The sequence below is a fragment of the Oncorhynchus tshawytscha genome, linkage group LG24 (genome assembly GCF_018296145.1).
Source record: "Oncorhynchus tshawytscha isolate Ot180627B linkage group LG24, Otsh_v2.0, whole genome shotgun sequence".
NCBI lineage: Eukaryota > Metazoa > Chordata > Actinopteri > Salmoniformes > Salmonidae > Oncorhynchus > Oncorhynchus tshawytscha.
In genome coordinates this window covers 26374530-26400861 of record NC_056452.1, presented here as the reverse complement: position 1 = coordinate 26400861, position 26332 = coordinate 26374530, and the positions used below count along the sequence as shown (strand labels likewise).

Below are 26332 nucleotides of genomic sequence, written 5' to 3'. Positions count from 1 at the left end.
ATGTTGCAAGGATCTGTACACAATTCCTGGAAGCTGAAAATGTCCCAGTTCTTCCATGACCTGCATACTCACCAGACATGTCACCCATTGAGTTTGGAATGCTCTGGATAGATGTGTATGACAGCGTGTTCCAGTTCCCACCAATATCCAGCAACATCGCACAGCCATTGAAGAGGAGTGGGACAACAGGCCACAATCAACAGCCTGATCAACTCTATGCGAAGGAGATATGGCTGCATGAGGAAAATGGTGGTCACAGCAGATTCTGACTGCTTTTCTGATCCATGCCCCTACTTTTTTTTAGGTATCTGTTACCAACAAATGGATATCTGTATTCCCAGTCATGTGAAATCCATAGATTAGGGCCTAATGAATTCATATCAATTGACTGATTTTCTTATATTAACTGTAACTCACTAAAATCTTTGAAATTGTTTCATGTTGGGTTTATATTTTTGTTCATGATATACAGTACCGGTCAAAGGTTTGGAAACACCTGTCATTCAAGGGATTGTATTTGTTTTTACTATTTTCTACATTGTAGAATAATAGTGAAGACATCAACACTACGAAATAACACATATGGAATCATGTCGTAATCAATAAAGTGTTAAACAAATATTTTATATTTGAGATTCAAATAGCCACCCTTTGCCTTGATGACAATTTTGGCATTCTCTCAACAAGCTTCATGAGGTAATCACCTGGAATGTATTTCAATTAACAGGTGTGCCTTGCTAAAACTTACTTTTAGGAATTTCTTTCCTTCTTAATGCTTTTGAGACAATAAGTTGTGTTGTGACAAGGTGGGGTGGGGTGAGGGGTAGCCCTATTGGTAATAGACCAAGTCCATATTATGGCAAGAGCAGCAAAAACCTTCAAGCGCTATGATGAAACTGGCTCTCATGAGGACCGCCACAGGAAAGGAAGACCTCTGCTGCAGAGGATACATTTATTAGAGTTACAAGCATCAGAAATTGCAGCCCAAATAAATGCTTCACAGAGTTCAGGTAACAGGCACATCTAAGCAGCAACTGTTTAGAGGAGACTGTGTGAATCAAGCCTTCGTGATCGAATTGCTGCAAATAAACCACTACTAAAGGACACCAATAAGAAGAAGAGACTTGCTTGGGCCAAGAAACACAAGCAATGGACATTAGAACAGTGGAAATCTGTCCTTTGGTCTGATGATGAATTTGAGATTTTTGGTTCCAACCATAATGTCTTTGTGAGACGCAGAGTAGGTGAACAGATGATCTCCGAATGTGTGGTTCCCACCGTGAAGCATGGAGGAGGTGGTGTGATGGTGAGGGGGTACCTAGGCAAGTCAGTTCACTAGGCAAGTCAGTTAAGAACAAATTCTTATTTTCAATGACGGCCTAGGAACAGTGGGTTAACTGCCTGTTCAGGGGCAGAACGACAGATTTGTACCTTGTCAGCTCGGGGGTTTGAACTTGCAACCTTCCGGTTACTAGGCCAACACTCTAACCACTAGGCTACCCTGTCGTAATCTATCCTGTGTGTTTGGACATGGCCACTGCAGCTCCTGCAGTGTGTTTGTAGATCCATTGGACCACACAGGGATCCCATTAGTGTCAAATACTGTTGATGAGGCCCTCTTACTGTGAGTTAACCACCCACATAAAACTGTCACTGAACCTGTAGCCCCATACATGGATCAGCATTGCACGCTTTACCACGAATGTGTTCGTGTGTGTATGGATGTTTGTGTGGGCGTAGGTGTTTGAGTTTACATGTATTCATTCACGTCAGTGTGTGCGTTCCCCTCCTGGACTACAAAGTTAAAATAGCTCTCCCTTGTCTTATCTTGATTGGCTGGGAGAATGCTGGGCGGAGAAGGGGGGGGCAGGCTGATGGGTGAGGAGCCACAGACGCTCTGTCGCTTTCAGGTCACCAGGGAGTACAGACAACGGAACCCCCGCAGGAGACAGTCTTCATCAAATACAAAGAAGCCGATGATAACTTAACTATACACCTGAGGGACAGAGGACAACTTTACTAACTCACGTGATCTAGATCAGAGGACAACTTTACTAACTCACTTGATTTTGGACAAAGGACAACTTTATGAAATACTAAAACTAGGAGAGATGTAGAGAGCTTTACTAGACTGATCACATCTGGAAAAGCAGTGTCGTTGAAAGCCTCAAAGAAACGAAGAAGTGACTGGATATCTTAACAAAACACCTGTCAATCAAGAGAATACCACCTTTAATGCCCAAAACATTGAAGTTTTAAGGAAAGATTTACCTTCAGAATATCAACCACAACTAAAAGAAGTGAAACTCAGATCCTAAACAGGAGAGAAGCAGGCTCCATTTCTACCAGGAAGTTAAAGAGATTAACCTGAACAAATCACAAATGATCTTTAGCTGAAAAACCCACCGTTGCAAGAGGAGCCTACATAGAAGAGAGGACACTGCTTTTGGAAAAGACTTGTGTCCATGTGGAGTGTATGGAGTGTATGCGTAGACCTAAGACAAGGACAACTGTGAAGAAGGCATCGATGGCAGGCGGATCCAGGAAGTGCCACCCAGCGTGTATGTAAACAAAGTGCCATGCCCATGCTACGACCAGCCTGGCACAGAGGAGGGTGGGCACAAGGGAGTACCACAGTCTCTCCCTTACTCATACTGCTCCTCTCCAGTCTGCAGGTAAAATGGTCACCAGTTTTGGAACCTATGTGACCTCTTCCTAACAACTCGTCCTACTTGTTTCCTCTGTCAGCTCTCAAAGAAGGGCCAGTAAAAAATATCCATATAGATGTTCTGTAAAATATGGCAAAAATAATATTCTGTAAAATATGGCAAAAATAATATTCTGTAAAAAAACTAAAAAGAAATGTGTTGAAGTAATCTCACAAATAATCCAATCTGACAACAGAGAAACATAGATTTCAGTTTATCCACTATCGGATTTAGGTGAGACGATGAGTTGCTACTGTTGGACAAAAAACCCATAAACTATCTTACTGACTCGGTGAGATGATAAGCCCTGAATTTGTGGTATTTAATACATTTTGTACAGATATGCAACTGGGATAGGCAAGAACACGGGAGTTGCTTAGCAACGTGGCTATATGATAATGTAGAGGATTGAATGGCATGGTAAACATATGGCCATAGATATCGCTCCAGACATGAATATTATCACAAAATCTGCTATCGCACACAAAATATACCGGAGCAGCCAGAAACAGACTTACAGTATACAGCACCTGCTGTAGAATGCAGCAGGCAAAGCATGATTCTATCAGAGTAACTCCTAAAACTCCGCTTACTGTAAATACATCCCTTAAAGGAAATGTTCACCCATTTTGAATGTTATGTTGTTTCTGTGCATCTCTGAGTGATGTTCTATCAATTCCCTGGGTCATTTCTTGTTTTCATGTGTATCTGAGTCATGTTATATCGATTCCATGGGTCATTTCATGTTTTCATGTGTATCTGAGTTATGTTATATCGATTCCCTGGGTCATTTCATGTTTTCATGTGTATCTGAGTTATGTTATATCGATTCCCTGGGTCATTTCATGTTTTCATGTGTATCTGAGTTATGTTATATCGATTCCCTGGGTCATTTCATGTTTTCATGTGTATCTGAGTTATGTTATATCGATTCCCTGGGTCATTTCATGTTTTCATGTGTATCTGAGTTACTGGCGTTCAAGCAGGCAGAGATCCGGCCGGTATGACGTAGCACTGTGATAAAGTCTCTCTCACTACACTATAAGTGTATAGGAATACGAGTTTTAGATAGTTAAAGCATCTATCATACATGTCAGAATACAATACTGGCCGATGTCATAACGCAATAGGTTGTCTTCTCTTGAATGAGCCATTGATCATATTTTTGTGATATTCCTACCTCAAGAAATGTTTTCTTTAACAGAGGGTCTAGTACATTTTTCCCATTTGTCTCTCTTTAGTCCAGGCTGCATTGCATGGTGCCATTGTCAGAGATATTACAGAAAGGAGATCCAGCAGGCTGTCGGCCAATCACATTCACGTTGTCATGCTGCGTCACACGGTTGCTAAGCTAATCATCACGCAATCCCTTCTCAAAGTCAGGTTATATGTCGAGAAACGTGCCTATTTTCCTCATAAGTACGTAATGTTACGATTCCAAAGCTATACGATACTACAGATAGCAAGTTAATAATCTCATATTGCAGAAAATATTTGTAATGTTGTATTTCTTGTTGATGAAATTTGTGCTAATGTTGGGTTTTTGAGCTGACGCCCAATAAACTCCCATTCCCTCCTTGAAGGGGAGCGCTCCTTGTCCCAGAATTGCCTAAAATGCACCGGGCAGCCCATTGACGTAGAATGGGCCATGTTTCCCATCGCCTCAAAATGTATATCTGCAGTTGCAAATGTTAGGCTCCACTCTGTGAGGCACATCAATCTGCAGGTTGAACATGGTGAGACTGTAGACTCCTAAATTGATAGTGCAGTTTGTTTGGGCCAATTTACAGCTAACTAGCTACTACATGCTGATATTGTCTTTGGTATTATTGTGTGTAGCTACGTTTGCTAGCTGGCTAGCTAACTAACAAGCCAGCCCATAGAGAGAGCATTGCATTGTGGATTTTGTAGTCGACTTTAGCTGTAACAGATTTCCAAAAAGATTTGCCATGTTGCGACCAACCTTTTAACTCCAAAATGAAACATTTGTTTACAAAAATAGAGATATCTCACATTTGACTCCCAGGTTCCTAAATTACATCAGCACTCTCTCCAAATCTATAACTGAGTTAAGCTCAGAATCCTTAAGTGTCTTGTGGATTTTAAATCCTATTCTCTAATAAGGTAGAGGAGAGCCCATGTATTTTCTTTTCACCCCAGATAAAAGTAGAGACCGACACAAACTCTCTCTCTCGTCTGTGATATCTGCTGTCCAGACAACCTGATGATAAGAGACAAACAACCTGATGATAGGAGACAGACAACCTGGTGGTAGGAAACAGACAACCTGATGATAGGAAACAAACAACCTGATGATAGGAGACAGACAACCTGGTGGTAGGAAACAGACAACCTGGTGGTAGGAAACAAACAACCTGATGATAGGAGACAGACAACCTGGTGGTAGGAAACAGACAACCTGATGGTAGGAGACAGACAACCTGGTGGTAGGAAACAGACAACCTGATGGTAGGAGACAGGCAACCTGATGGTAGGAGATAGACAACCTGGTGGTAGGAAACAGACAACCTGGTGGTAGGAAACAGACAACCTGATGATAGGAGACAGACAACCTGATGATAAGAGACAAACAACCTGATAATAGGAGACAGACAACCTGGTGGTAGGAAACAGACGACCTGATGGTAGGAGACAGACAACCTGATGATAGGAGACAGACAACCTGGTGGTAGGAAACAGACAACCTGATAATAGGAGACAGACAACCTGGTGGTAGGAAACAGACAACCTGATGGTAGGAGACAGGCAACCTGATGGTAGGAGAGAGACAACCTGATGGTAGGAGACAGACAACCTGGTGGTAGGAAACAGACAACCTGATGGTAGGAAACAGACAACCTGGTGGTAGGAAACAGACAACCTGATGATAGGAGACAGACAACATGATGATAGGAGACAGACAACCTGATGATAGGAGACAGACAACCTGGTGGTAGGAAACAGACAACCTGATGGTAGGAGACAGACAACCTGGTGGTAGGAAACAGACAACCTGATGGTAGGAGACAGGCAACCTGATGGTAGGAGAGAGACAACCTGATGGTAGGAGACAGACAACATGGTGGTAGGAGACAGACAACCTGATGGTAGGAGACAGACAACCTGATGGTAGGAAACAGACAACCTGGTGGTAGGAAACAGACAACCTGATGATAGGAGACAGACAACATGATGATAAGAGACAAACAACCTGATAATAGGAGACAGACAACCTGGTGGTAGGACACAGACAACCTGATGGTAGGAGACAGACAACCTGGTGGTAGGAAACAGACAACCTGGTGGTAGGAGACAGACAACCTGTTGGTAGGAAAAAAACAACCTGATGATAGGAGACAAACAACCTGATGGTAGGAGACAGACAACCTGGTGGTAGGAAACAGACAACCTGATGGTAGGAGACAGACAACCTGGTGGTAGGAGACAGACAACCTGATGGTAGGAGACAGACAACCTGATGGTAGGAGACAGACAACCTGATGGTAGGAGACAGACAACCTGATGGTAGGAGACAGACAACCTGATGGTAGGAGACAGACAACATGGTGGTAGGAAACAGACAACATGGTGGTAGGAAACAGACAACCGGTGGTAGGAGACAGACAACCTGGTGGTAGGAAACAGACAACCTGGTGGTAGGAAACAGACAACCTGGTGGGAGGAGACAGACAACATGATGGTAAGAGATAGAATGGGTAATTGAAGTGTTAGACCGTCAGGGAGCTCTTATAGGATAGAGGAACAGGTGGACAGGCACAGGGAGGATACACAGCTCAAGATTGAGATCTGTATCCCTACTGGAGATTGAAGGCAAGGCAGGGAATGTTAGTCAGAGATAGAGTACCACACATAGAAATAGAATCCATTGGATGGTACTACACACCACCCGTGGAACGACAGATTCTAAATAGGAAACTTTGATTCTCTGTTTACCTTTAAAAGGGAAGAGAAGGGTTGGTCTGTCACTAGAGTCAGATCAGAAGGGTTGGTCTGTCACTAGAGTCAGATCAGAAGGGTTGGTCTGTCACTAGAGTCAGATCAGAAGGGTTGGTCTGTCACTAGAGTCAGATCAGAAGGGTTGGTCTGTCACTAGAGTCAGATCAGAAGGGTTGGTCTGTCACTAGAGTCAGATCAGAAGGGTTGGTCTGTCACTAGAGTCAGATCAGAAGGGTTGGTAAGTCACTAGAGTCAGATCAGAAGGGTTGGTCTGTCACTAGAGTCAGATCAGAAGGGTTGGTCTGTCACTAGAATTATAAGAGAAGAGTTGGTCTGTCACTAGAGTCAGATCAGAAGGGTTGGTCTGTCACTAGAATCATAAGAGAAGGGTTGGTCTGTCACTAGAATCATAAGAGAAGAGTTGGTATGGCACTAGAATCAGTAGGGTTAGTCTGTTACTAGAATCCGAAGGGTTGGTCTGTCACTAGAATCAGAAGGGTTGGCCTGTCACTAGAATCAGAAGAGAAGGGTTGGTCTGTCACTAGCATCAGAAGAGAAGTGTTGGTCTGTCACTAGAATTAGAAGTGTTGGTCTGTCACTGGGATCAGAATGGTTGGTCTGTCACTAGAATCAGAAGAGAAGGATTAGTATGCCACTAGAATCAGAAGGGTTGGTAAGTCACTAGAATTGGAGGAGAAGGGTTGGTCTGTCACTAGAATCAGAGGAGAAGGGTTGGTATGTCACTAGAATCAGAAGGGTTGGTCTGTCACTAGGATCAGAAGGGTTGGTAAGTCACTAGAGTCAGATGAGAAGAGTTGGTATGTCATTAGAATCGGAAGGTTTGGTTTGTCTCTAGAATCAGAAAAGGAGGGTTGGTCTGTCACTAGAATCAGAAGAGAAAAGTTGGTCTGTCACTAGAATCAGAAGAGGAGGATTAGTATGTCACTAGAATCAGAAGGGTTGGTCTGTCACTGGGATCAGAAGGGTTGGTATGTCACTAGGATCAGAAGGGTTGGTAAGTCACTAGAATTGGAAGAGAAGGGTTGGTCTGTCACTAGAATCAGAGGAGAAGGGTTGGTATGTCACTAGGATCAGAAGGGTTGATAAGTAACTAGAATCAGATGAGAAGAGTTGGTCTGTCACTAGAATCAGAGGAGAAGGGTTGGTATGTCACTAGAATCAGAAGGGTAGGTCTGTCACTAGGATCAGAAGGGTTGGTAAGTCACTAGAATCAGATGAGAAGAGTTGGTATATCATTAGAATCGGAAGGTTTGGTTTGTCTTTAGAATCAGAAGAGGAGGGTTGGTCTGTCACTAGAATCAGATGAGAAGAGTTGGTCTGTCACTAGAATCAGAGGAGAAGGGTTGGTATGTCACTAGAATCAGAAGGGTAGGTCTGTCACTAGGATCAGAAGGGTTGGTAAGTCACTAGAATCAGATGAGAAGAGTTGGTATATCATTAGAATCGGAAGGTTTGGTTTGTCTCTAGAATCAGAAGAGGAGGGTTGGTCTGTCACTAGAATCAGATGAGAAGAGTTGGTCTGTCACTAGAATCAGAAGAGAAGGATTGGTACAGTGCCTTGCGAAAGTATTCGGCCCCCTTGAACTTTGCGACCTTTTGCCACATTTCAGGCTTCAAACATAAAGATATAAAACTGTATTTTTTTGTGAAGAATCAACAACAAGTGGGACACAATCATGAAGTGGAACGACATTTATTGGATATTTCAAACTTTTTTAACAAATCAAAAACTGAAAAATTGGGCGTGCAAAATTATTCAGCCCCTTTACTTTCAGTGCAGCAAACTCTCTCCAGAAGTTCAGTGAGGATCTCTGAATGATCCAATGTTGACCTAAATGACTAATGATGATAAATACAATCCACCTGTGTGTAATCAAGTCTCCGTATAAATGCACCTGCACTGTGATAGTCTCAGAGGTCCGTTAAAAGCGCAGAGAGCATCATGAAGAACAAGGAACACACCAGGCAGGTCCGAGATACTGTTGTGAAGAAGTTTAAAGCCGGATTTGGATACAAAAAGATTTCCCAAGCTTTAAACATCCCAAGGAGCACTGTGCAAGCGATAATATTGAAATGGAAGGAGTATCAGACCACTGCAAATCTACCAAGACCTGGCCGTCCCTCTAAACTTTCAGCTCATACAAGGAGAAGACTGATCAGAGATGCAGCCAAGAGGCCCATGATCACTCTGGATGAACTGCAGAGATCTACAGCTGAGGTGGGAGACTCTGTCCATAGGACAACAATCAGTCGTATATTGCACAAATCTGGCCTTTATGGAAGAGTGGCAAGAAGAAAGCCATTTCTTAAAGATATCCATAAAAAGTGTTGTTTAAAGTTTGCCACAAGCCACCTGGGAGACACACCAAACATGTGGAAGAAGGTGCTCTGGTCAGATGAAACCAAAATGGAACTTTTTGGCAACAATGCAAAACGTTATGTTTGGCGTAAAAGCAACACAGCTCATCACCCTGACCACACCATCCCCACTGTCAAACATGGTGGTGGCAGCATCATGGTTTGGGCCTGCTTTTCTTCAGCAGGGACAGGGAAGATGGTTAAAATTGATGGGAAGATGGATGGAGCCAAATACAGGACCATTCTGGAAGAAAACCTGATGTAGTCTGCAAAAGACCTGAGACTGGGACGGAGATTTGTCTTCCAACAAGACAATGATCCAAAACATAAAGCAAAATCTACAATGGAATGGTTCAAAAATAAACATATCCAGGTGTTAGAATGGCCAAGTCAAAGTCCAGACCTGAATCCAATTGAGAATCTGTGGAAAGAACTGAAAACTGCTGTTCACAAATGCTCTCCATCCAACCTCACTGAGCTCGAGCTGTTTTGCAAGGAGGAATGGGAAAAAATTTCAGTCTCTCGATGTGCAAAACTGATAGAGACATACCCCAAGCGACTTACAGCTGTAATCGCAGCAAAAGGTGCGCTACAACGTATTAACTTAAGGGGGCTGAATAATTTTGCACGCCCAATTTTTCAGTTTTTGATTTGTTAAAAAAGTTTGAAATATCCAATAAATGTCGTTCCACTTCATGATTGTGTCCCACTTGTTGTTGATTCTTCACAAAAAAATACAGTTTTATATCTTTATGTTTGAAGCCTGAAATGTGGCAAAAGGTCGCAAAGTTCAAGGGGGCCGAATACTTTCGCAAGGCACTGTATGTCAATAGAATCAGAAGGGTTGGTCTGTCATTAGAATCAGAGGAGAAGGGTTGGTCTGTCAATAGAATCAGAAGGGTTGGTCAATTCCTAGAATCAGAAGGATTGGTAAGTGACTAGAATCAGAGGAGAAGAGTTGGTCTGTCGCTAGAATCAGAAGGGTTGGTCTGTCTCCAAAATCAGAAGAGGTGGGTTGATCTGTCACTAGAATCAGAGGATAAGAGTGGATATGTCTCTAGAATCAGAAGAGAGGGGTTGGTATGCCATTAGAATTAGAAGGGTTGGTCTGTCATTAGAATTAGAAGAGAAGGGTTGGTATGTCACTGGAATCGTAAAAGAAGGTTTGGTTTGTCACTTGAATTAGAAAGATTGGTATGTCACTAGAATCAGAAGGGTTGGTCTGTAACTAGAATTAGAAGAGAAGGTTTGGGCTGTCACTTGAATTAGAAAGATTGGTATGTCACTAGAATCAGAAGGGTTGGTCCGTAACTAGAATCAGAAGAGAAGGTTTGGTCTTTCACTAGAATCAGAAGAAATGGGTTGGTCTGTCACTATAATGAGAAGAGACGGGCTGGTCTTTCACTAGAATTAGAAGAGAAGGTCGGGCCTCCCGAGTGGCACAGTAGTCCAAGGCACTGCATCGCAGTGTTGCGGCATCACTACAGCCCAGCTTTGTCCTAGTTAGTGGAGGGTCTGGTCGGGGTGTGCTTTACTTGGCTCATCGCACTCTAACGACTCCTTGTGGTGTGCCTGGTGCCAGCAGGCTGACTTTGGTCATCAGTTGAACTGTGTTTTTCTTTCGACACATTGGTGCAGTTGGCTTCTGGGTGAAACTAGCGGATGTTAAGAAATGGGGCTTGGTGGGTCATGTTTCGGAGGACGCATGACTCCACGTTCGCCTCTCCCAAGCCAGTTGGGGAGTTGCAGCGATGAGACAAAATCATAATAACGAAATCTGGGAGAAAAAGGGGGTAAAAAGAACACTGCCCAAGCATGTGTTAAGATATCTTAAGTTTTGGACCAAGATCATGAAAATGCAGGTAAGAACCCAAATCTCATTTCCTTTTTTATTTCCAATCTTTTTTTTTTTTGTCCACACATAGTTTTACATGTGACCTGAATCAGATTGATGTAGCATCTGAAGGAGCACACAAATGCAACGCTAATTTCCCATCTCTGTTGCTTTACATTTTGGGGTGGTTGTCATGGCAAAGACAGCTCATGTGCAATGAAACTACTTATTTCCCCAATTATTGGCAAAAGATTTGATCTAATTGGTCGAACAAGACCAATTAATCGGGTTAAATATCTGAATTGAATTGCCATATGGAAGCGGTATAAATTGGAAATTATAAGATCAGATTTTATGTGTTTTTATGTTGTTGTTCCTGAAAAAAATCAGATGGGTAACAGATATGCACATAATTGATGAAAGATCTGAATTGGGCTGCCTGTGTAAATGCAGCCTAACTGAGGCACTGCTGGTTAAATCTCCCAACTTTATTTCTCCCCTCAGAGTAAATGATACCGGTATATTTACTTCTAGTAGTATAGACCACATGATATTATGGGCTCGATTCAATCTGTATATCACCGAAGTTCAGTGTGTTCGTGGAAACTGCATTCACAGTTAAAGACCCAGTTCAGTGAAAAACATGATTTCCTGTGTTTTATATACATTTCCACACTGAGGTTGGAATTATACTGTGAAATTGTGAAAATTATAATCATGACTTTTTATTGTAAGAGCTGTTTGAAAAGACCGCCTGAATTCATTGTATCCTGTTTTCGAGGGGTGGAGTTTAGGTCACCAGGTGATAAATTAGGTGATAGACCAATAAGGAAAGTTTCAAACCTCTCTGCCAATAACAGCTACCCTTCCCCATTCAGACCACTCCCAGACAGACAGTCCTGGCAAAATGATTTGTCTTTGCCAAGAAGCTTTTTTTGTTTTTACAATCACAGTAAGGTACTTAATTTTTACCCAGAAATAATTTGATATTGAGATAAAAATGGCTGCAATGGACCTTTTCACCCTGGATATGTTGTTGTTGCTGCTCAATCGGAAATTACCTGTACATTTCAATTGCGAGATAGCGCTGAAATTCGGCGACACGGATTGAATTGAGCCCTAGGCTTGGGAAATTGCCTAAACAGACTCCTAAGACGATTGAGGTTGAGCAGTTAGATACCTCAGTGTGAATTCTACTCAAACACTGCCATCTTGTGGACTCTCACTCCAAACACATACCCCTCTGTCTTCCTGACACATTATGGGGGCCGGGGGTGGTACACGTTAATAGTTTATCATGGACTATTCTTTTGGGATTTTCTTATTTGACATGAAAGGTGGTGGTTCTGTGATTGATTGTGTTGTATTTTCATTAGGATCCCCCATTAGCTGATGCCATGAAGCTGACGCTTAAAGAGTTGATCTCTAAAAGGAATGAATATAGGGAGAACTGCACCAGGATTTTAGCAGAAAGCTACTTCTCAGGAACTGGTGAGCAGTTTTGTTTTTGGCCCTGGCCACTTGCATGTATCATTGTAGCATGTTTCTGCTCCAATGTGTATTGTAATTGTACTGCAGCCAGACTGTCAGTGCTGCAATTAATCTGTATGGAAATTCATTTTAAGTTTTAATTAATTTTGAGATAAGCAGTAGCACTTTTTTAATCATGTACTTTTCAGTTTGCCTCTTTACTCTGTCCTTGTTTGTCCTTTCAGGAACCTACTGTAACGGGACGGTTGACCTATTTGTGTGTTGGCCCCACTCAGCTCCTGGTAACGTGTCAGTGCCCTGTCCTTCTTACCTCCCCTGGGTCACAGAGGGTGAGTCTCCAGGCTTCGTATCACACACGTTCCATATCCATTATGTCACGTCATGGCACAACATGACATAATACCATTTCTACCAAAGTAGAAAGTTAAACCTATCTTCCAACACGGTTAGCTCGTGAGAACATCTCTCCATAACCAATCTATTGGTTCCTCTTCTTTTCCTGACCCAGATGACTCCAGGAGTGTGTACAGGCAGTGTCTGTCCAATGGGAGCTGGCGACTCCAGGAGAATTCTTCGGAAGCCTGGCGGGACCAGAGAGAATGCGATGAGAAACGTTTCTTTGAAGCCGAGGTGAGGGAAAGTCTGTGAGGAAACCTTTGGAAAATGCCTTGTAACCGAATTGTCAAACATAAATCCAGATAAAAAGCAGAATGTTCCGTCGAGGTCAAAGGTCACCTCTTTTACTTTTGTTTGTCTGTTGTTTTCCAGGAGAATGAGGTGTTTCGCCAAGGAGCACTGCGGGTTATCTCCATCGTCGGCTACGCTCTGTCCCTCTTCTCCCTCTCTCTGGCCACTCTCCTCATGGGCATTCTCAGGTCAGTGTCAAGGGGTCAGCATCAACAGCTTAGACACATGTTGATGATGGTTATGATGAATTCTACTACGGTTGGGCGATGACATGATTGCAAATGAATGACATTCTCCTTAGTCACGGCATCGATTCAAACCCACTAGTCAGTGTTCAATGTCAGTGTATAATATGTAACGGATATCAGGGGAGGTAGAATAACAAGATCACAGATGTTGTCGATCACTATAAATGACATTATAACAACTACGTCGGATTGCCTATGTACTGGGCACTTATCTTAATCACATAATAACAAAATCAACTTCCACACTAAATAGTCAGTGGTGGTTTTGAGTCAATGCCAACCTCTGTCTCTTCCAGGAAGCTCCACTGTACGAGGAACTACATCCACATGAATCTGTTTGTGTCGTTCATGATGAGAGCCATAGCCGTTTTCGTAAAGGAGATCGTTTTACATGTCATGTACACCAAGCTACCCATTGACGACCCAGGGTGGAACTCATACTCCAACTCAGTGGTATTCATCTCCTGGAGAGAATTTAATTAGAAATTACCTTCAGAATATTTATTTCTTATGATATAAGCTCAAAATGGCCAGAAAAAATAACTTTCTTCTGTAACTCATCAGTCTATTCTTGTTCTAAGAAATGAAGGCTATTCCATGTGAGAAATTGCCAAGAAACTGAAGATCTCGTACAACGATGTGTACTACTCCCTTCACAGAACAGTGCAAACTATCTCTAACCAGAATAGAAAGAGGAGTGAGAGGCCCCGGTGCACAACTGAGCAAGAGGACAAGTACATTAGAGTGTCTAGTCTGAGAAACAGACACCTCACAAGTCCTCAACTGGCTGTTTCATTAAATAGTGAAGGGTGTAGTACACAGCATTGTACGAGATCTTCAGTTTCTTGGCAATATCTCACATGGAAAGTCCTTTGTTTCTGGCAATTTTGAGCCTGTAATCAAACCCACAAATGCTGATGCTACAGATTCTCAACTAGTCTAAAGAAGATCAGTTTTATTGCTTATTTAAACAGGACAACAGTTTTCAGCTTTGCTCACATAATTGCAAAAGGGTTTTCTAATGATCAATTAGCCTTTTAAAATTATAAACTTGGATTAGCTAACATAATGTGCCATTGGAACACAGGAGTGATGGTTGCTGATAATGGGCCTCTGTACACCTATGTAGATATTCCATAAAACATCTGCCTTTTCCAGCTACAATAGTCATTTACAACATTAACAATGTCTACACTGTATTTCTGCAGTGTAATTTACATTTTACAAGGCAGTGTAATGTATATATTTAACAAGGCAGTGTAATGTATATAGTTAAGGCATTGCAATGTATATAGTTAAGGCAGTGTAATGTATATATTTAACAAGGCAGTGTAATGTATATATTTAACAAGGCAGTGTAATGTATATATTTAACAAGGCAGTGTCATTTCTAATATTGAATAGTCTCTCCTCTTCCTGTAGATAGCGGTGGTATGTAAGGCCTCCCGGATGTCCATGGAGTATTTTGTAGCCTGTAACTACTTCTGGCTCCTGGTGGAAGCCATCTTCCTCCACACTCTCCTCTTCACCGCTGTCCTCACCAAGAGACGGCTGCTCAAGAGATACATGCTCATTGGCTGGGGTCAGGTTCTAATGTTTCAAAGACCTGTTCATTGGCTAGGTTAAGGCTCTAATGAAGATGGATTAACAACTACGGCAACAAAATACTCTTTGTTCTTCCTAAAGGTACTCCATTCGTGTTTGTGGTGCCATGGACAGTTACCAAAGTTTTATTTGAAAATGAAGGGTAAGTATTTTGGGAGCATTTCTTCTCATTTCAACACTTCTGATCATATTTCTGGCTTTTCGCATAAAGGAATCAATCAGTAGTGATCTGTGTAATTACCCAATACGTCTAGGCTGATACTCTAGGCCTAAATCTGGTTTGAATATCTTCTGTCCTAAGGTGCTGGGCCAATCAGGATAGATGGATCTGGTGGATAATAAGAGGTCCGATCACTGTATCTGTGTTGGTGAGTAGCTGCCATCCAGGGCCGTGCACGGACCTTGGAGAGAAAGGTGCTCAAAGTGAAAAAAGCCCCCCAAAAAAAAAAAAAAAACAACAACAACTGTTTACTTAATTTTCTTACATTCAAAGCTAATTAAGCCAAATGAGTATGTATATATACAGTACCAGTCAAAAGTTTGGACACAGCTACTCATGCAAGGGTTTTTCTTTATTTTTTAAAACTAATTTCTATATTGTTGAATAATAGTGAAGATATCAAAACTATGAAATAACACATATGGAATCAGGTAGTAACAAAAACAGTATTAAACAAATTGATTCTTCAAAGTAGCCACCCTTTGCCTTGATGACAGCTTTGCAAACTCTTGGCATTCTCTTATCCAGCTTCACCTGGAATGCTTTTCCAACAGTCTTGAAGGAGTTCCCACATATGCTGAGCACTTGTTGGCTGCTTTTCCATCACTCTGCAGTCCAACTCATCCCAAACCATCTCAATTGGGTTGAGGTCTGGTGATTGTGGGGACCAGCTCATCTGACAGCCTGGAGGTGTGTTGGGTCATGGTCCTGTTGAAAAACAAATGATAGTCCCACTAACCGCAAACCAGATGGGATGGCATATCGCTGGAGAATGCTGTTGTAGCCATGATGGTTAAGTGTGCTTTGAATTCTAAATAAATCACTGACAGTGTCACCAGCAAAGCATCCCCACACCATCACACCTCCTCCTCCATGCTTCACGGTGGGAACCACACATGCGGAGATCATCCATTTACCCACTCTGCATCTCACAAAGCCACCCCGGTTGGAACCAAAAATCTCAAATTTGGACTCATCAGACCAAAGGACAGATTTCCACCGGTCTAATGTCTATTGCACATGTTTCTTGGCCTAAGCAAATTTCTTCTTATTATTGGTGTCCTTTAGTAGTGGTTTCTTTGCAGCAATTTGACCATGATGATTCATGCAGTCTCCTCTGGACAGTTGATGTTGAGATTTGTCTGCTCCAATCTGAAATGCAGTTAATTGATGATTTCTGAGGCTGGTAACTCTAATGAACTTATCCTCTGCAGCAAAGTTAACTCTGGGTCTTCCTTTCCTGTGGCGGTCCTGATGAGAGACAATTTCATCATAGCGCTTGATGGTTTTTGAGACTGCACTTGAAGAAACTTTCAAAGTTCTTGAAATTTTCCGCATTGACAGACCTTCATGTCTTAAAGTAATGATGGACTGTCGATTATCTTTGCTTATTTGTATCACACCCTGATCTGTTTCACCTGTCTTGTGCTTGTCTCCACCACCCACCAGGTGACTCCTATTTTTATCCAGTATCCCCTGGGTATTTATACCTGCGTTTTCGGTTTGTCTGTGGCCAGTTTGTCTTGTTATGTCAAGTCTTACCAGCATTTTGCCCGTTTCTCCTGTTCTCAAGTTTTGTTTAGTAGTCTTCCCTGGGTCATATCCTGAGTCGTGATAGTATAAAGTGGTCATCATTGATCCAGCAGATTTGGACCATCTCTTCAACACTGTCTCTTCACAAGGAGCCACCATTGGAAGACATGAAGAGTTACTACATAACCTTGTGGAAGGATTCCACACCTTGGTGGAACACCATGACCATGCCATTAGTGCATTGTTGGATCAATTCCGCAGACTATCTATTAGGCAGGAAGCAACAATGGAAGCCTCCCAGACTCTCAGTAACCCCGCTACTAGCGGTGCTTCTTCCCATCCTACCACAGCTTCCCGAGAACCCCGCTTCCCCTTCTGAAGCGCTACGCTGGGGATGCTGGAATCTGCTGGGTGTTTCTCTCCCAGTGCTCCTTCATTTTTGAGCTACAGCCCTCTTCGTTTCCGTTGGACGATTCTAAAATAGCATATCTTATAATGCTGATGTGTGAGCAATCACCGTAGGCTGGAGGATTTTGTGGCAGAAGTAAGGAAGGTTTTCGACTCTCCGTTGTCTGGGAGAGAGGCGGAAGCTACTTCAATTGCGTCAAGACTCCCATAGTGTGGCAGACTACACAGTAGACTTTCACACTTTAGCCGCAGAGAGTGCCTGGAACCCGGGATCCCTGTTCGACATGCTCCATCATGGATTATCGGAAGGAATAAAGGACGAGCTCGCAGCCTGGGAACTGCCCTTGGACCTCGACTCTCTCATAGCCTTGACCATGAGGATCTATGGGCAACTACGGGAACGCAGTAGCGAGAGGATTGTCGTGGCTCCAGAGGCACAACCTCCTGATTGACTGGGCTATGGGTTCTATCATGGGTTGGAGCCCGTTCTGCCATGTGCATTGCCTCAAGGTGGCATGGCCCGCCCCTGGCTGTCTTCCTGCGGACTTGGATAAAGCCTCGGCTCTCTCTGCCATTCCTGCGGAATATCAAGACCTCCAAGAGGTTTTCAACAAGACCCGCACCACATCTCTTCCTCCGCATCAACCCTATGACTGTGCCATTGACCTCCTCCCTGGCACTACACCGCCTCGGGGGTGGCTTTAATCCCTGTCGGGTCCGGAGATCAAGACTATGGAATGGTACATTGAGGACTCTCTGGGGACAGGGTTCATTCGTCCTTCTTCCTCCCCTGCTGGTGCAGGGTTCTTCTTTGTTGGGAAGGACAAAACCCTGCGCCCGTGTATTGACTACTGGGGCCGGGAAAGAACCGCAACCCGCTACCACTCCTCTCCTCAGCTTTCGAGCCTCTCCCGGGGTGACTGAATTCTCGAAGTTGGACCTTCGGAATGCCTACCATCTGATTTGGATAAGGGAAGGAGACGAATGAAAGGCAGCCTTTAACACAGCTAGCGGGCACTACAAGTATCTGGTTATGCCATTCGGACTGACCAACACTCCCGCAGTGTTCCAGGCTCTGATTAATGAGTGCTCCGTGACATGTTGAACTGGTTCGTGTTTTTCTACCTTGACAACATCCTTGTCTTTTCCCGTTCAGTTCAGGAGCATGTTCTCCACATCACACAAGTCCTGCAGTGCCTCCTTGAGAACCAATTGTTTGTCAAGGCGGAGAAGAAAGAATTTCATCGTTCTGCTATCTCCTTTCTGGGATACGTCATTGCTGCCGGAAACATTCAGATGGATCCAGACAAGGTGAGAGCGGTGGTGTAGTGGCCCCAAACCACATCCAGAGTGCAGCTGCAATGTTTCCTAGGATATGCTAATTTCTACCGCTGCTTCATAAGGATCTACAGCACCCTGGCTTCCCCCCTCTCTGCACTCACCTCACCCAATGTTCCGTTCACATGATCCCCAGCTGCTGATCGGGCATTTTCAGATCTCAAGCATCAGTTCACTACAGCCCCCATCTTAATCCATCCGGACCCATCCCGTCTGTTCATGGTGGAGGTCAACGCCTCGGACGTTGGAGTGTGGACAGTCCTGTCCCAGCATTCTGCCCAGGACGAAAAGCTGTATCTCTGCCAGTTTTCCTCACTGGCTAAAAAAGGCGGAACAACCATTCCTAGTGTGGACTGACCATAAGAATCTGGAATATCTCTGCACTGCCAAGTGCCTCAATTCAAGGCAAGCTCGTTGGGCTGTGTTCACTCGTTTCAATTTCACCATCTCCTACCGCCCTGGGTCCAAGAATGTGAAGCCTGATGCCCTCTCTCGCTTGCATAGCTCCGCTGATACTCCGTCTGACCCAGAGACCATCCTCCCTACCTCCTGTTTAGGCTCGAGGGGCCCGGCTAAACGGTTGTTCGTCCCGGATTCTGTCTGGTCCCTGGTCCTGGAATGGGCTCATTACTCTAATCTAACCTACCACCCCGGCTCCCGCCCATACCCTGGCCTTCCTCCGACAAAGTCTTTGGTGGCCCACTATGTTTTCTGACATTCATCGCCGCATGCATGGTGTGTGCTCAGAATAACACTCTGCGGCAAGCTCCGGCCTGGCCTCCTTCAACCACTCCCTGTTCCTCATCGCCCCTGGTACCATATATCCTTGAGCTTTGTCACTGGTCTCCCTCCATCTGATGGCAACACCACCATTCTTATAATGGTAGATAGGTTTTTCCAAAGCTGCCCACTTCATCCCCCTTCCAAAGTCACCCTCAGCCAAGGAGACGGCTCAACTCATGGTAAGTCTTCTGAATCCATGGACTTCCAGTTAACATAGTCTCCGATTGTGGTCCTCATATCTCGTGCCGATTCTGGAACGCTTTCTGCAACATCATTGGGTCGTCGGCCAGCCTGTCCACGGGGTTTCGTCCTCAATCTAACGGCCAGTCGGAGCATGCCATTCAGGACCTGAAGACAACTCTTGGTGCCTCTTCTTGGCCAACCCCACCACCTGAAGCCAGAAACTTGTGTGGGTGGAGTATGCCCTGAATCCCCTTCCCTACCCGGCCACTGGTCTCTCACTTTCACCCCGCTTAATTGTCCCTTTCCCATCTCTAAAGTCCTTAGCCACACTGCTGTTCATCTTCTGTTGCCCTCCACCCTCCGTATACATTCCACTTTCCATGTGTCTAGAATTAAACCTCTGTCTCACAGCCTTTTCTCTCCTGTTTCCAAGCCCACTCCTGTCTCCCGTCTTATCGACGGCTATCTGGCATACACAGTGAGGCACCTCCTGAGTGTTTGACCTCAGGGCAGGGGATTCCAGTACCTGGTTGACTGGGAGCGTTATGGCCCAACCACCAACACCCCGGTCAACCAGGTACAGTTGAAGTCGGAGGTTTACATACACTTACATTGGAGTCATTAAAACTCGTTCTTCAACCACTTCACAAATTTCTTGTTAACAAACTATAGTTTTAGCAAGTCGGTTAGGAAAAAAAAAAGTCATTTTTCGAACAATTGTTTACAGACAGATAATTTCACTTATAATTCAATGTATCACAATTCCAGTGGGTCAGAAGTTTACATACACTAAGTTGACTGTACCTTTAAACAGCTTGGAAAATTCCAGAAAGTTATGTCATGGCTTTAGAAGCTTCTGATAGGCTAATTTACATAATTTTAGTCAATTGGGGGTGTACCTCTGGATGTATTTCAAGGCCTACCTTCAAACTCAGTGCCTCTTTGCTTGACATCATGGGAAAATAAAAAAGAAAACAGCCAAGACCTCAAAAAAATAATTGTCGACCTCCACTAGTCTGGTTCATCCTTGGGAGCAATTTCCAAATGCCTGAAGGTACCACGTTCATCTGTACAAACAATAGTACGCAAACATAAACACCACAGGACCACTCAGCCATCATACCGCTCAGGAAGGAGAAGCGTTCTGTCTCCTAGAAATTCATGTATTTTGGTGCGAAACGTGCAAAGCAAATCAAATCAGGTGCAAACAACAAAGGACCTTGTGAAGATGCTGGAGGAAACAGGTACAAAAGTATCTACATCCACAGTAAAACGAGTCCTATAACCTGAAAGGCCGCTCAGCAAGGAAGAAGCCGCTGCTCCAAAACTGGCATAAAAAAGCCAAACTACGGTTTGCAACTGCACATGGGGACAAAGATCATACTTTTTGGTGAAATGTCCTCTGGTCTGATGAAACAAAAATAGAACTGTTTGACCATAATGACCATTGTTATGTTAGGGGGAAAAGGGGGAGGCTTGCAAGGACAACAAAGTCAAGGTATTGGAGTGGCCATCACAAGCCTTGACCTCATTCCTATAGAAAATTTGAGGGCAGAACTGAAAAAGCGTGTGCGAGCAAGAAGGCCTACAAACCTGACTCAGTTACACCAGCTCTGTCAGGAGGAATGGGCCAAAATTCAACCAACTTATTGTGGGAAGCTTGTGGAAGGCTTCCCAAAATGCTTGACCCAAGTTAAACAATTTAAAGGCAATGCTACCAAATACTAATTGAGTGTATGTAAACTTCTGACCCACTGGGAATGTGATGAAAGAAATAAAAGCTGAAATAAATAATTCTCTCTACTATTATTCTGACATTTTATATAAAAAAAGTGATCCTAACTCACCTAAAACAGTGATTTTTCACTCGGATTAAATTTCATGAATTGTGAAAAACTGAGTTGAAATGTATTTGGCTATTGTCCTTGATGTGGTTATTGTCCTTGATGATCTTTTCGGCCTTCCTGTGACATTGGGTGTTGTAGGTGTCCTGGAGGGCAGGTCATTTGCCCCCGGTGATGCGTTGTGCAGACCGCACCATCCTCTGGAGAGCCCTGCGCTTGTGGGCGGTGCAATTGCCGTACCAGACGGTGTTACAGCCTGACAGGATGCTCTCAATTGTGCACCTGTACAAGTTAGTGAGGGTTTTCGGTGACAAGCCAAATTTTTTCAGCCTACTGCGGTTGAAGAGGTGCTGTTGCGCCTTCTTCACCACACTGTCTGTGTAGGTGAACCATTTCAGTTTGTCAGTGATATGTACACAGAGGAACTTCAAACTTTCCACCTTCTCCACTACTGTCTCGTCAATGTGGATAGTGGGGTGCTCCCTTTGCTTTTTCCTGAAGTCCACGATCATCTCTTTTGTTTTGCTGACATTTGAGTGAGAGTTTATTTTCCTGACACCACACTTCACAGGCCCTCACCTCCTCCTTGTAGGCTGTTTCGTCGTTGTTGGTAATCAAGCCTACCACTGTAGTAGTGTTGTCTGCAAACTTGACGATTGGAGGCGTGCATGGCCACGCAGTCTTGGGTGAACAGGGAGTACAGGAGAGGGCTGAGGGCTGAGAACGCACCCTTGTGGGGCCCCAGTGTTGAGGATCAGCGGAGTGGAGATATTGTTTCCTACCTTCACCACCTGGGGGGGCCCGTCAGGAAGTCCAGGACCCAGATGCACAAGGCGGGGTTGAGACCCAGGGTCTACAACTTAATGATGAGTTTGGAGGGTACTATGGTGTTGAATGCTGAGCTGTCGTCAATGAACAGCATTCTTACATAGTATTCCTCTTGTCCAGATGGGATAGGGCAGTGTGATGGCCATTGCATCGTCTGTGGACCTATTGGGGCGGTAAGCAAATTGGAGTGGGTCTAGGGTGACAGGTAGGGTGGAGGTGATATGATCCTTGACTAGTCTATCAAAGCACTTCATGATGACGGAAGTGAGTGCTACATGGCGATAATCATTTAGTTCAGTTACCTTAGCTTTCTTGGGAACAGGAACAATGATGACCATGCATTTGGGGACAGCATACTGGGATAGGGGTTGATTGGATATGTCCATAAACACACCAACCAGCTGGTCTGTGTGTGCTCTGAGGACTGGGATGCCATCTTGGCCGGGATCATTGCGAGGGTTAACAAGTTTAAATGTTTTATTCATGTTGGCCACGGAGAAGGAGAGCCCACGGGCCTTTGGTAGCGGCCGTGTCAGTGGCACTGTATTGTCCTCAAAGCGCGCAAAGAAGCTGTTTAATTTGTCTGGGAGCAAGATGTTGATCTCCGCAACGGGGCTGGTTTTCTTTTTGTAATCCGTGATTGTCTGTAGACCCTGCAACATGCGTCTCTTGTTTGAGCCGTTGAATTGCGACTCCACTTTGTCTCTATACTGACGCTTTGCTTGTTTGATTGCCTTACGGAGGGAATAACTACACTGTTTGTATTCGGCCATGTTTCCAGTCACCTTGCCATGATTAAATGCGGTGGTACATGCTTTCAGTTTTGCACAAATTCTGTCATCAATCCACGGTTTCTGGTTAGGGAAGGTTTTAATAGACAGACTGACCAGGTGAATCCAGGTGAAAGCAATGATCCCTTATTAATGTCACTTGTTAAATCCACTTCAAATCAGTGTAGATGAAGGGGAGGGGACAGGTTAAAGAAGGACTTTTAAGCCTTGAGACAATTGACATATGGATTTTGTATGTGTCATTCAGATTGTCAATGGGCAAGACAAAATACTGAAGTGCCTTTGAATGGGGTATAGTAGTAGGTGCCAGGTGTACAGGTGTCAAGAACTGCAACACTGCTGGGTTTTTCAAGAATGGTCCACCACCCAAAGGAAATCCAGCCATCTTGACACAACTGTGGGAAGCATTGGAGTCAACATGAGCCAGCATCCACGTGGAACGCATTCAACACCTTGTATAGTCCATGTCCCAACAAATTGCCACTGTTCTATGAGCAACTCCATATCAGGAAGGTGTTCCTAATGTTTGGTATACTCAGTGTATTGATTATTTTTCGTTATTATTATTAATATATATATTTTTTAGCATAGGCCTTTATTTTCTGCAAAACCCCATTGTAAGCAAGCTTATAGCCTTCTGCTCAAAGAGAGAGCAAATTGGGGTGGGCTATCAGCTGATAACGAATGTAGATTATGTGAATCAGATTGTTTCAACAGGATAGCTAACTAACTAGTCTTTACCTGTGATTGGAGCTTATCCTGCTGCTGACATCTGCGTCTTAGGCCTACTAACAAATTGAAGCCTTCCATGTTCCTGACCGTGAGATGACCAATGCAACTCAAACGGGATCTGCTTCAACACTACGGTTTGGCGCCGGTATCTTCTCCAGGACGAGTGCAGTGCGTGTGCTCTTCTATGGGCAGGGGAGGGGGACTGATACCTAACAACGTAACACAATGATAAATCATCCATCAAACCATATAGACTGACACACTGGGGCCATCAGTTCTCCTCAGCGTTCCAGTGATTTCTCACTGATTTCACACTGATTTTGGGATGTCTGTAAGATCAGTAATTGGTAGAGACAAAGTGTAGATCAGTAGTCAGTAGAGACCAAGTGACATAGACTTCGGCCAGAGTAGTGGTTGTCATATGTGGTCATCAGCATATCTATAGGGCAGAATGGTTAGGGTGCGCTGATGACAATAACATGGGGTTTCTGTTCTTTAAAGACACCGTTTTGACACACCAGACTAAAAACCTGGACATGTCTTACTGTTTTACAGAAACGTTTTTTAATTGATTTGTGTTGCAGGTCATTTTCTACATTTTCATCAAAATACTAATGCTGCTGCTCTCAAAGTTAAAAGCAGACCAAGTGAGATTCACAGACTACAGATACAGGTACTGTTTCTCAAAAGGGTGACTGATCTGTTACAGGAGTAAAACCCCAGTACTGTCTGAATGCCATAACGCCTTTCCTTTCCTCTAAGCTTGGCCAGGGCTACACTAGTCCTGATCCCTTTACTGGGAATCCACGAGGTGGTTTTCACTCTCCTGATTGACGAGTGTGTGGAGGGAAACATCCGCTATGCCAGGAATGTCATCAACCTCACCCTCAGCTCCTTCCAGGTGAGAGCTGAGAACAATGGCCGCATGTCACAACAAGAACAATGGCCGCATGTCACAACAAGAACAATGTTTTGTTATGTTTCCATTGATTTATGTTCCTGTTGAGGATAGGAAAGAAAGCACCCAGATCGCATTGAGAACAACATTTAGTGGGAGAAATTAGTCCTGATAAAAAAATGCATTGGAAAATGAGCCAGTAGAGTAATGCCAATCACTGTCATACCTCTCTCTCAGGGATTCTTGGTTTCTGTGCTGTACTGCTTCGCCAATGGAGAGGTAGCTATCCACAAACTATCAGTTAAATGTACTGTAGTCTTACGTGTTAGGCTAACAAATCATAATGGGAAATAATAAATAAATTAAACACCAACATAAATCTATTTTCTCCAGTTCCAGGCGGAGCTGAAGAAGCACTGGCAGCTCTTCCGGTTTACGAACCACTTCCAGGTCACGCCCTGTATTGACTACCGGGATGCGCCCCTCAAACACCTGTGGAAGTGCTCCAGAGGCCGACGCTCCCATCAAAACAAATCATATGAGGAGGAGGAGGGTGGGCCTGCCACACACTCACACCTGCTGCAGGTGGCCTGGCAGGGGGACGGAGGAGGGGGAGAAGGACGGGCGGTGGCAGGGTGGAGAGGAAGGGGGAGAGAAATGGGAGGATTGGAGTTCCACACCAGGAAGAGTTTGTCAGGTAGTGACGGAGAGATGACGCTGGGAGAGACCATGGAGGAGATACTGGAGGAGAGCGAGTTCTGACCTCCTTTTCTCTCCAGAATGCTATGAACTGTTACGGGGCCTCGTTTCCTTATCAAATCAAAAAATCTAATCAAATCAAATGTATTTATATAGCCCTTCGTACATCAGCTGAACTCAAAGTGCTGTACAGAAACCCAGCCTAAAACCCCAAACAGCAAGCAATGCAGGTGTTGAAGCACCTTGGCTAGGAAAAACTCCCTAGAAAGGCCAAAACCTAGGAAGAAACCTAGAGAGGAACCAGGCTATGAGGGGTGGCCAGTCCTCTTCTGGCTGTGCCGGGTGGAGATGTTCAAATGTTCGTAAATGACCAGCATGGTCAAATAATAGGTCTGGGACAGGTAGCACGTCCGGTGAACAGGTCAGGATTCCATAGCCGCAGGCAGAACAGTTGAAACTGGAGCAGCAGCACGGCCAGGTGGACTGGGGACAGCAAGGAGTCATCATGCCAGGTAGTCCTGAGGCATGGTCCTAGGGACAGCATGAGCCAGTGACTCAGCCCCTGTAATATGGTTAGAGGCAGAGAATCCCTGTGGAAAGAGGGGAACCGGCCAGGCAGAGACAGCAATGGCAGTTCGTTGCTCCAGAGCCTTTCCGTTCACCTTCACACTCCTGGGCCAGACTACACTCAATCATATGACCCACTGAAGAGATGAGGCTTCAGTAAAGACTTCAAGGTTGAGACCGAGTTTGCGTCTCTCACATGGGTAGGCAGACCATTCCATAATAATTGAGCTCTATAGGAGAAAGCCCTGCCTCCAGCTGTTTGCTTAGAAATTCTAGGGACAATTAGGAGGCCTGCGTCATGTGACCGTAGCATATGTTTAGATATGTACGGCAGGACCAAATCAGAGAGATAGGTAGGAGCAAGCCCATGTAATGCTTTGTAGGTTAGCAGTAAAACCTTGAAATCAGCCCTTGCCTTGACAGGAAGCCAGTGTAGGGAGGCGTAAGGTGTAGGGAGGCGTAGGGAGTAATATGATCAATTTTTTTGGTTCTAGTCAGGATTCTAGCAGCCGTATTTAGCACTAACTGAAGTTTATTTAGTGCTTTATCTGGGTAGCCGGAAAGTAGAGCACTCCAGTAGTCTAACCTAGAAGTAACAA

General features: G+C 44.2%; 1 protein-coding gene across 1 annotated transcript; it reads left to right on the top strand.

The window, feature by feature from the left end:
• The first annotated feature begins 1524 nt into the window (after nucleotides 1-1524).
• Nucleotides 1525-25229, top strand: LOC112223220 (glucagon-like peptide 2 receptor). Its single transcript, XM_042305247.1, has 13 exons — nucleotides 1525-2675; nucleotides 12255-12369; nucleotides 12594-12698; nucleotides 12878-12999; nucleotides 13138-13244; nucleotides 13601-13757; nucleotides 14727-14886; nucleotides 14991-15051; nucleotides 15211-15277; nucleotides 24154-24242; nucleotides 24332-24470; nucleotides 24705-24746; nucleotides 24861-25229. The coding sequence occupies exons 1-13, from the start codon at nucleotides 2580-2582 to the stop codon at nucleotides 25227-25229; spliced, it is 1629 nt and encodes a 542-aa protein (XP_042161181.1). The 5' UTR covers nucleotides 1525-2579.
• The last annotated feature ends 1103 nt before the right edge of the window (nucleotides 25230-26332 follow it).

Bases quoted from the DNA above. Each gene is read 5' to 3' on its own strand.
- LOC112223220 (XM_042305247.1), top strand. From the start codon at position 2,580: ATGCCCATGCTACGACCAGCCTGGCACAGAGGAGGGTGGGCACAAGGG. The intron at 14,887-14,990 runs GTCAGGTTCTAA...TTCTTCCTAAAG, and splicing joins ATACATGCTCATTGGCTGGG to GTACTCCATTCGTGTTTGTG. The intron at 24,243-24,331 runs GTACTGTTTCTC...CTTTCCTCTAAG, and splicing joins TTCACAGACTACAGATACAG to CTTGGCCAGGGCTACACTAG.